Source organism: Mesitornis unicolor, unplaced genomic scaffold (assembly GCF_000695765.1).
Source record: "Mesitornis unicolor isolate BGI_N332 unplaced genomic scaffold, ASM69576v1 scaffold10662, whole genome shotgun sequence".
NCBI classification, from domain to species: domain Eukaryota; kingdom Metazoa; phylum Chordata; class Aves; order Mesitornithiformes; family Mesitornithidae; genus Mesitornis; species Mesitornis unicolor.
The window spans coordinates 1-11,627 of record NW_010167189.1 but is presented as its reverse complement, the minus strand read 5'-3'; the positions used below and the strand labels follow the sequence as shown (position 1 = coordinate 11,627).

Genomic DNA, 11,627 nt, shown 5'->3' with positions numbered 1-11,627 from the left:
TAACAATGCTTAGGGGAAAACTTACTCCAGGATTACAAGAATGATTTACTCACTGAAGCTTATTTTCCAATAGGGAAAAGATTTATAATAAACCAACAAATCCATGCAACACCTCGGCAGCAGTTCTCATCGCTGTCACCATCCTGAGTACCTGGCATAAGCTACAACAGCATTTATGTCCCGTTCCCACCGCAACCAGCGGCAAACTTCTCATCAGCTCCAACGGCAGAGATCTGAGGCAGAAATGGGCCAAGCCTATTTAAGTATAACCACATTTTCTTGGGCGTTACGGATGGGGTGCTGTGTAAAATAGGTGCAGATCTGCAGCGATTGATGTGAAGTGCACCTGAACACCTTTTATGCAAACGTTCTCCAAAGAAATTGGCTTTCAGCATTTATTGCTAACTGCTGCCTCCCACACACCTCAGATCTCGCAAAATGCGTTTGACAGGAGTTCAAAGGAGGTTTTATGAACTGCCCCTGCTCATTGTAGCGGCTGGCACAGGCCTGTAGCACAAAAAGTTGTTCTTCTCCTTCCACACTGTAAATTGAAGGCCTCTTTTGAAGGTTTCTCACTCAGAAATGCCTGGAGACTTGGACACTTGAGGACCGCGATCGCACACCAAGATGTGCACGCACGGCACCTCCTGAGCAGAGAGAGATAGGAGCAGTTACCTTCGGCTTTTAGCGCCGACTTGGCGTGTCCTATGGCTTCCCACGGAGAAGGAATATCCAGGAACACGGCGTCTGCGACGCTGGAGACGCCGAAGCCGCTCTTGCAGACGTCCTGGTTGGTGACGGTGACCAGATGCTCCACCCCGTGCTCCCGAAACTCCTCCCTGGCCTTCTCTGCCCGCTGCTGGTGGAACTCCACGGTGTAGAGGTGCCCGGTGGGAGCCACCGTCCTGATGAGAGCGTGGGACAGGGAGCCACTGCCTGTGCCTGGAAAAGACAAAGAACTCATGAAATAAATGACTTTTGACAGCGCTAAGCGTTAGAACAAGGTCTTCACCCTTAGTCCTCCTACTGAAAACCCAAATGAACAGAAAGCATTGGTTAAACTACTGAAACAGAGCTTCCTGCACAAGGAGAGAGGAACGGCCCAGGAAAAGGGGTCCTCGAAGCATTCATTAAAACCTGGTGAGCTCAGGACCTGTCCTATGTCCCTACAGTAACAAACCAAGGCCCAGGGTCAGCTACAGCTCCAGCGAGGGCCACAGGAGAGCACAAGGCAGTCAATGTGACAGGAGAAACTCATAGAGTTTTTCTCAAAGTGCCCGGCTCTTCCAGGGTGAAGAGAGATGAAGGCTGATTTTCATGTATTTTCAAAACCTCGTACTTCATAAAAATAAAGAAAAGATCTTGGCAAGGGTTCATGCTTCAAAATCCGATTTGAATCCATAAAAATAAATGGTCTCTGGGATGTGGAGTCTGTTTGCCCAGGCCTCTTAAGGGACGCTGGCCATCCTCAGCCCCCACTGAAATGATCCTGATCATCAACCTGAAATTATCCCAGAATTAACTCAATCTCCTTCTTCTTCTCATGGACAGCCAGGGACTGACTACTAAGACACATATTTTATAATTCAGAAGACTTATTTTTAATGATCCACTGGCATATTCGGTAGCTGGATGACTAATAACCAACTGAAGAAAACACCCATGTACCAGTTCCCATTGCCAATTACTCACTCAAGTGGCATTTAACCATTAGACTCAAAACCCCACGGCAACCCCACATTATCCGAGTTTATCGATTTGTAATTCTGGACTTGGAAGACATTTCTCCTGGAGAAAGAAAACCTATTTCTAGCTCTCTTCTTTAACTGTTTCAGCCTGAAGCAAGTTCTTGCAACCCACTTCAATCCTAAAAAACGTCTTTAAAGGACACAACCTGAAATACAGCAGTGCTGGAGAATGCTCAGAAATCAGCAGAAAGGAAATTAATTAGGGGGCACAGTGCTTAATTGCAGTAATACTTTCCGTGCAGGAAGCTGGAGTTTACCGACGGCTCCAAGGTTCCTGCCCTGTGGTCACACGTGGGGAGAAACATCGGCGTGGCACCGTATTTCATCTGACAGCTCAGAAAAGGGAGCGTTCACACATAAACAGAGCTCAGGGCCCGTGGGATCATGAACCGCAGCACCGGCACCGCGTCCCTCGGACCCCACACCGGCCCTGGCCCCCCAGCTTTAACGGGGCGGACGGGGCAGGGAGGGAGGCCCTATGGATTTCAGCTCACATTGGTCCAAGGGAAGAGGGAAAACTGCGACATTCACCTTTATTTAAAAGTGAAAATCCACTCATTGGTGCCGGTATTAAAATAAAACACGTGCACACGTGAAAAACTTCTCTGGTCATGGCACCTGCGGGCTCTCAATGTCAACATCTTCCCTGGCCAAAAGGAGCAGTGGTAGCACAGCAGCCCTGTGGTTGTAAAAAACCCTGTGATACACGAGCATAGCAAAGAAACAGCATTTCATTGGGGTTTTTAAATACTTTTAATGACAAGAGCAGGGAACCGTCGTTCGCAGGACGCCAAAATGCCTGAAGTCGTGCCGTTACGTTTCATGCCAGGATTGCACAACGGAGACCTTTTGTTATTTAATAATCTTACAAACTGATGGATTTTAATGGTTTTGCCTCTCAGATGGGGAGTGCTGCACCCTTTCCGCACCTTTGCTGATGCACAGGAGTCCTGTCAGCACAGCACAGCTGGGCTGCGAGCAGAGGACAGAGGCAGCCTGCGCACTGTAGGCTGTATCCAGTTTCCTCGGTCATATTCTTTTACATTTTTAATCACTTTCCTTTTAAATCTGCTCTTAAAAACGCCGCAGGAGATACCCTCTGCCTCCTTCCTAGCAAAACCCATTAAGATTTTTTGGCTCCTTCTCTCTGTTCACAAACACCCCAAGCCAAACCCTGACCTAAACCCAGGACGTTGGAAGCCACCACTTGTTTTACAGACCGAGCTTGTGTTAATCAAGGAATTATTTCTTGTTGTCTGCCTACCACAATATGGGAATAACACACACAAGTGTCACATTTTAACGTACCAAATCTCACCACACTGTTAATGAGAGTATTTCTGAAGACGCTGCCTGCCTGAGGCCACGCTCCCCCAAAACCCCAATACTCAGCACTGTCCACACGAGGCAGGGGTTCAACCCTGATTGCTATCATAGAAGGGGGAATTTATGTTCATATTCACCCTCTCCTCTGCAAATCTGCAATATTTGAGTCCTCCCATCACCTCCTCTATTCCTGTCCAATTCCTCTCTGCCCTTATTTCAAAATCATTGCTGGGAAAGCAGCAGAAAGCAGCACAATGTGACCCAGGGGGTCTTAAGCAGCATTTTGCAATATTTGTGCAGTCAGGCTCACATTTCCTTGGGAAACCAAAGGCATCCTCAGCACGACACGGAATCCATCAGGGAAGCAAGAAAACTACTGAAACGCGAACTAGAACGCTACCAAACCCAAAATATCACAGCTGAGGTACCTGCAAATAACAAACCAAAACCCTGAATGCTCAAAATGAGCATCTTGTGTCAGGAGAGGGAAGTTAAAAGCTGGATGGGCTTCAACTTTTTCATCCTGACACAGGTGCAGTGAAATGCTATGTTCCTGCTTTGGCCTAGAAAGCAGAAGACAAAGCGGTTTCTAGAACAAACACAGCTCATCATTTTCACACCAGGACGCTTTGCCTTTCTTTTCTAGCTCGCACTATAAATAGTCCTAGAAACTGTTTGCTCTTTACCACCACAGGACGATGCTCACTTGACTCGAGCGTATCCATCACGAACGGACTCTATGGGCGAGCAGTAAAGAGGTGATAACCCAAACTGGACCAAAATCATCCTGAGCACCGCAGCTGCTGGTTCAGAGCTCGCTGAGCCGAGCCCTTGCTGATGCCTTTGGAAAATATGATGCTCTTCTACATTAACTATTTACATTGACTATTCAGTGATCTTAAAAACCTCAGCCAAAAGGAGACATCTGCATGGCAGGTATTTAATGAGGCACCGCAGGGTCCCCACGCCGCGTGAAGATCGTTCCTGCCCTTTCCAAAGGGCAATACCACGTCCTGTTTCAGCGCAGAGCATCAGAACTTTGTCAAGAGTGAGCATCTAGCACAGCACTTGACTGGTAACTGAATAAAAGAGTGTATTTTTATACTACTCGCTTAAATAATCTGCTTTTCTTATCGCAAAGGGGATTTTTCTGTCCCCCTGGGAGCACCCCCATGCTATAAAGTGACCTGATTCTGTGTACCACTCCATTTCCTCATTGCAGGCTACCCCTTGCCTTCATTTACCTAAAAAACTCTCACCGTGGGTGCTTCTTTTTAAAAAAGGAACTACAAATAATGATTTAGGACCTATAGATGTTCACAACGGGGCGCGAGCAAAAGCATTTTGTAATGAAGAAGCTCTCGAGTGCATAAATAGCTCCAGATTACTTGGGAACAGGAAAAGAGAAAAGTATGCAGAGTATTACTGAATGCTGGGTCTCCAACCGAAGTTGCTGCTGCAAAATTTGGCCGCCTGAGGTATTCTAAAAAGAGTAAATACAACAAAACAGTGACAGTGTTGCTGCATTTGTCTCCTAGCTACGCCACTTAGACCCAGCAAATAACAAGGCAGGTCATGAGTCAGCCCTGAGAACGGAAAGAGCCTCAAAACCAAAGGAAAATTAATGTTCAGACGGAGCTAACGACTGCACAGATAACATCTGTCAAGACACACCGAGCAGAGGAAGGCTGCTCGCTGTACGTGACAAGCTTAGGTGACTGCAGAATCATTAATAATCTTTAGCAGTTACATGCAGAGACACGAGGCATCTGATGGACACGAACCCAAAACTCTTAGGGTGAAGACAAGGCAGGGGCACAGACCACGGTGGCAGAAGAGCAGGGACAGACAGGGGAGGAGAGGGAGGGAAGAGCTGCAGGGAGAGGAGCTCGCAGCTGAGAGAGGAAACAGCAAACGAAGATTTTCCCTTTACAGAGACCAGCTCTTCCTCCTGCCTGTCTGCTGTGGACACCACACCGAAATAAGCGTTTTAGGCAGCAGTGAGGAGGTCAGCGAGGGTCTGTGCTCACCAACCAGACTGAGGAGCTGGGGAAGGACAGCAGGGAGGTTTCCCAGGCTGGCACTGCCTACAAAAGGAATGGGAATGTGGAGACTGAAAGGAATTTTTCCTTACAGACTCAAGAGCCGCAGCTCTTTAGGGAGGGATCTTCTGCAGGGCGGACGCCGTCTTTTTCAGTTCAGAGCTGCGTGAGGTGGTCAAGTGAAACGCTCAGATGAAAGGGAGCGCAGAAAGCCTGGAAATGATCCCTTCAGGGTCTGAAGAGCACTCCCCGTTGCTGCAGGTGTGAATACAGACAGCGATGCCGCAGGGAGGCCACGGTTTGGGTTCAGGTTTTGGGTACGTCAAGAGGATACGACAGCCTCCAGTGTTTGTAATGATGAGGCCTCTCTTACGCTTCCAAAGCTGCTACACAAGGATGGGGTTTCAAATTCTTCTGTCTCTCTAACCTGAACAGCTGCTAAGAGGTAGATAAGGGAGACACTATAAAACACAGGCTTAATTAGTACGAGGCCCTTCCAAAACCAAATTAATACTTACAAACCTTGGTCTGCACTTTACACTGAAGCCAGAGCTGCAGTCGGTTTACGTACGCCATAAAAGCTGCAAGGACGTGAGCGGTATTCGTCAAAAAGTCATGAGCAGTTCAGAAGAGGGGACTCCACAATAAAGCATTAATCATTTATTAAGTACCCATTAATCATTAAGTCCTCATGGGTTTTTTATGAGCGCGCTCTTCACAAAATCTACACCCAATGAATACTGAAAATGTCATAACTGGTTTCGAGAAGCCGTAGCGCCCAGCGGCTCTGGTTACTCCACACAGAAACCCTGAGGACCCAGAACACTGCTCAGAAACCCAGCTTGTGTGGCAATGAACGGGGTTTTGCAATCTTTAATTTGGGATTTAGCTGAAGGGAAACAAAGAAATCCCATTAACACCTCTGCTCATGTGAGCCTGATTTCGCTGAAGGATCGCTGGGACGGTGCTCAGAGCGCTCCTGACTCAACTACGTTTTGTCTGAACACAGTGCTCCGTCAAAGCCAAAATATTTCTGAGATTTACCAGATTAAAGGAGGTTTCACAGGGCTGTGCTGCATTCCCTGCAGCGCTACAGGCTTGGGGACGAGCGGCTGGAAAGGACCTGGGGTGTTGGTGGCAGCAATGCCCATGAGCCAGCAATGTGCCCTTGAGCCAAGAAGGCCAACGCCATCGTGGGGTGGATGAGAAGGGGTGGTTGTAGGGCAGAGAGGTTCTCCTGCCCCTCTGCTCTGCCCTGCTCACACCACAGCTGCAATCTTGGGTCCAGTGCTGGGCCCTCAGCTCCAGAAGGACAGGAACTGCTTGAAAGAGTCATTGTAATCACTGGGCTGAAAATCAAGATGACTTTTGGAGAGCGTGGCGACACAAGTGAAAAAATAAATTCATCTTATTCCTCTACGTAGACAGTGGCTGCACATGGGATGAATGCAAATAGGATCAGAGTTACCTGGTGAGAATTAAAGCTTCACACCACCAGCTCCCCAGCAGGGATTTTAGCAGTGTCCCAAGTACCCTTTAATTCTGGAAAGCTGGGGGCTGGTAAAGACGGTTTGGGAGTGAGGGATTCCTCACCCAGGGACCAGCGTTTTCACGAGATCTTAGCAACGGCGCCGCCAGTTTTTAAATCTCAACACAGCTTTATAAATTAGAAATTAGCAGAAGGTGGAAAAAGGATCGTATTCCTGCAGCCCCGTCATGAAGCATCGGGCAGATGCTGGGTTCCCTCAATAGAGTGTGCTTGGGTCCCTTGAATTATGCATGCGCTGCTGACGAGCTTGCTCTTTACGTTATTTATTAAAGATGATTAAAAACAGTAAAACCTGTATTAATATGTTTGTCTCGTTTAGGACAAATCATGAGTAATCAATTTAAGCTGCATAATTCAAGTGACAGAAACTTAAGCCTTCTGGTTATTCTACTGAATGTTTCCAATTGCACACAAAAGATCATTTACACTCCTATCCACAGCGTCAGAACATGGCACTGAGGGTTTCATCTCACTTTATCAGTCCTTTCCTCATACATTTGTGGAGATTAATCCACAACTCTGCTTGCTTACGCTGGGTATTAAATGCAGGGCACTCTTCCACGGGCTAATGAGGAAAATGAGGAAAAGAGCCTGGCCGGTCCGCGCAGCAGCAACGAGCAGCAGCTGGATCTCACATAACAAAAAAGACAGACCTCCGTGCTGATGAACGCCCAAAATACAGGCGGCAGCAGCAGGAAGCAGACTCAAATGTCATTACTCCGCCAGATTTCCTGTCTTGTTTCTATTAATCGCCGCCGGGTCGGTCCTGTCCAGGCCACGCAAGGTTAATCTAGAACGACAGATTTTGGATCATCGAGTAACGACTAATTTGGGATGGCACCCAAGCGGGTTACATCAGCACACGGGGGGCTCCGCTTGTCAACACCTGTAAAGTTTTTAATTCAAATCACCGCTTCTGGGCAGTCGCAAGCAAATTTGCAGCAGGATCTCTCTCTTCAAGGTTAACCTGATGAACTAACCAGATGAATTCCACGCAATCCTCTTTCTTTCTCTCGTGGTAAGCATCTTTCAAGCGATGCAAGCAAAATTACAGTAGTAAAACTGTTCACTTTTCCTGGAAAGCTGAAGTTGTAACACTTTGGCAGCACAGGCACTAAAATAAACCCAGGGACAGTTTCCCATTAGCAAAAAAAGGAGTGGTTTTGGCTATGATTTTTGACTCCTAACGTTCTTGGCAATCTGGACAGGTTACCTCTCTGAGTGTTTTAATGAGCTGGGTAGATAAATGAGCTTTTAAACATCCTCACCCTCTCCAGGTACCTTTGACGCCACTGAAAACATTTCACATGCAGCTCCATACTTTAACATTCACCTCCTCCCGGTGAGGACGGACATGGAGCAACTCAAACCTCCTGAATAATTCGCTGTGTTTATTTTTCCCATCCTGTGTAAACACAGCGGGGAGGGGAAGAGGTGCAGAGCCGTCCAGTGAACAATACTGCGGCTTCCCATGACAACCCTAAAAATGCCTGATCGTCATACAAATTAGAAACTCATAGGATCCAACCGGTTTAGCTGTACCAGAGGTTTCTGCATACGGCTTTTAGTGTGGGGAGGTGGTCATTATGCTGGAAAAGCCGCCCAAAATTGGGCTTGGGTGGGAAAAGGAAATGTTAAGCGCAAGAAAAAGCAATGCAGCACACTGATCCTTTACCAAATCCATGCTTGAGAGGGAAACTGCTTCCTAAAGAGACCAAACAGCCACAAAAGCAAGGACAAAATACCCCAGTTTGTGATTTTCCAAACTAGAGATGCAACCAAAGCGAGCAGGGCTCATACTGCCTGCAGTAACTGTATCTAACCCGGAAAATATCTATTCATGGAAAATTTCACTCCTTACTTGCAAATTAAGGAAAATCATGGGAGCTGTATTGAATTACACCAAGCTTGGAAACAAAGCAAAGCCCTGTGACGAACACAGCATCCATTGTATCAGCTACAGGGATCTTGCACGTGGTTGCAGTGCTACAAGTGGATCACACTTGGGAAGAGAAATGTGAAATACATGTATTTACATTATACAAATACTGCCAAATTATGTCCTTTACTAGATCAGCACCCTGTCACCAGAGCCTCTTTCACTGGGTTATCTCAACTCTGCTCTCTGAAACCGCAAACCCAAAGCCTAAGTTTTTGTTCAAATCACGTCTTTTAAAATATTTTTTGAAGTACTTAGCAACAGCTTCAGAAAAAGGGAAAGAAAAATGCTTATATTTTTACTTCTGGAAGATGAATTAATCAGACACATGCACTCAAAGGTACACCAACCAAAGGTAATGAAGAAACAGCAGCGGCAACACGTGCAAATGAAACAGAGCAACTCAATGTGCAGGCTGGGAAAATTAGTATTGCAATGGAAAAACTATATCTATATATATATTTCACAGAAGTATTGGGGTTAGCTGTTAATAAAAGGATGTAAATATACGAAATATTACCTGATTCGCACACTATGGAGCCTGGCTTCAGTTCCAGCATCATGGTGATGATGGAGATGTCCGTGGAGTACAGAATCTGCGTCCGGTGCGGCAGGTTCATGGTCCAGAGCTCTGGGGTTGGGTGAAGGATAAACACCCACCCTCCCTTGCTGCAGGTCACCTTGGAGCCGTACCTCTTGCCGATGAGGTCCGAGGAGTGCCTGATGACCCCGTACTTGGTCTGGGTGACTGCGCCCTGCTGGACTTTCACAGGAAACATGGACTCGTGGCCCAGGAACACAATAGCCGTGTCCCCATCCTTTATCGTGTCTCCGTACTCAACAAAACTCATTGTGAGAGCTGCGGTGGTTTGTCACCTAGGAGAGAATGAAATACGTCAGGGGGGTTTTGCAGGACCACGATGGAGCCGAAACCACAGACATAAACCCAAGTAATTTGATTTTTCCCGATACAGAACAAGAACACGCTGCGCAAATAAGACGTTGGCAGGAAAACTCCACAAGGTTCATGGAGTTCCCCTTCACTGCACTCCCGATCCAATTAAAATCAACTGAAAGATCCCACAGACTTGAATGTAACCACTGTTTATCCCATTTTGCGGTACCTTTTAAAGAAAATCTGGGAAATGCATTGTAATTTACTCAGCCTGCTCCACAACACTACTGAGAAATTTGCACGGCAGTATCAATTTCAGCACTCTGCTCAATTCCAGCTCACGAGCTCTCAGACTTTATTGTTAAATAGAAACTTTTATTTCCATCTGCTGCCTTATGCCTTGGTGATTTACAACACACGACAGCTGTAACTTGCCTGGATACGAATCACTAGGTATCAGGACCACTAACACAACTGGACTTAAAAGTTTTCCAAATGAAGGCGTAGAAATAGGATAAAGGTGGTTTCTGTATTAATCTATGCATAAATGTGACTGACTCCAAGAAAAAGAAGAATATTGTGGCCTTTAATTTGCCACTGAGGTTGCAAAATGGTTATCTGGGAAGCGATCTGTGCTGCAGCTAAACGTAAACAAGCCATTTGCAAGCTAATGCAGGGCTGTATCGCTTTAGCCTCATGGTCTCAGAGCTGTTTAGAGAACTGCAATTAAATCTTGGCGTCTTTGAGAAAACAACCTAGAAATGAGAAGGCGGCTTACAATGAAACCTGGCACTGCCTTTCAGATGCGGCAGCCAACTAAGCTGCAGGTTGATCCGCTCGTGGAAGGAATTATTTAATGAAGGAACGGTGATCCCAAAGGTACAAACTAAAGCCTATGACAGAAGGCTTTGAAAGTCAGGTTTCTGGTACTTTAAAGCAGCCAAACAATGGCTTGATTCCTGTGCTTTTGTATTGAACGTGTGACAGCTTGGTCCCACTCAGCTGTCTTCATTAAACAGTTTTCATTCTCTAATTCTCACCTGTTTTTGTTGTAACTCAACTTGCTGTTAAGCAGCTAGATGTTTAATTTCTCCGCTGCAGTCACTGAACCTGATAAACAGATGTGCCCCAAACTTCCAAAACTTATGACACGCTTATCACATAGGGCATTCGGACGCCAAAGCAGAACGGGCCTGTCTGGACATAGGGTGAAATAGTGAGAAGGGCATCCTGTGAATTCAGAAACGTATACACACTGGACACTGTTAGTACAAATAACTGTGGTTTATAGCTTGCATGTGCTGGTTATATTTGTGTCCTCAGTCTTTCATAAAGCACACTTGTAGTTCTCATTCTAGACACTATTAATGCAGCGTAGTTTTCAGTGAGGAAGTGGTGGAGTCACCATCCTTGGATGTATTTAAAGCCATCCAGATATGGTGCTCGGGGACATGGTTTGGAAGTGGAGAAGAGTTAGATAATGGTTGGAATTTATGATCTTAAAAGGCTTTTCCAACCATAATGACTTTGTGATTCTACGATTCATAAATTCGGGGTCTGTGAGGAGTTCTGGTAGTTTCCTTGCCTCTCACCCTGTGGCAAGGCACAAACACTTTCATTCATTTCCAATCACTTTCCATTCAGTACCGGTGCAGGGCCTCCCGCCTGTTGTTTCATTCATCTCCTTTCCTGCAGTAGCACAGATCACAGCACCATTAAGGTTGGAAGAGACCTCTAAAATCATCAAGTCCAACCATCGAGATGTCTCCATACAGTACAACTTTTGGCATAGGGTGCTGTGGAGGGGAAGGGAAGGTGAGCCTGAGGCTTGTGACAAGGGGTTAGGACTTTTCTGTGGGTGCATCATGACTGCAGTGACCTAAACTCAATGTCCCAGGCACTTCTCACTAATTAAACCCCTAAAATGAGTCTGTATCCCCTGATACACCTTTCCCTCTCCTGAGCAGCTCCCACACAGCCTGGCTCCCATAGCAGCAAGGAAGAACCTGCCGAGGAGGAGGAGGATGAGGGGGCAGGCACAACTGTCTCGTCCCCCCCGGGCAGTGCAGATCCCCGGTACCACGAAGGCCGCTGAATCCGCTGCCTGCCCGGCCCTTCCCGAAGCGCT

The 11,627-nt window shown here is 46.6% G+C and overlaps 1 protein-coding gene across 1 annotated transcript; it reads right to left on the bottom strand.

Annotated features, from left to right (window-relative positions):
• Positions 1 to 675: 675 nt before the first annotated feature.
• On the bottom strand, positions 676 to 9,455 carry TRMT61A (tRNA methyltransferase 61 homolog A (S. cerevisiae); the record flags this gene model as incomplete). The annotated part of the gene is made up of 2 exons (XM_010178608.1): positions 9,125 to 9,455; positions 676 to 942 (listed from the first exon to the last, which is right to left on the bottom strand). Coding segments are annotated over exons 1-2 (598 nt in total), but the record flags the coding sequence as incomplete, so codon positions are not given.
• Between the last annotated feature and the right edge of the window lie 2,172 nt (positions 9,456 to 11,627).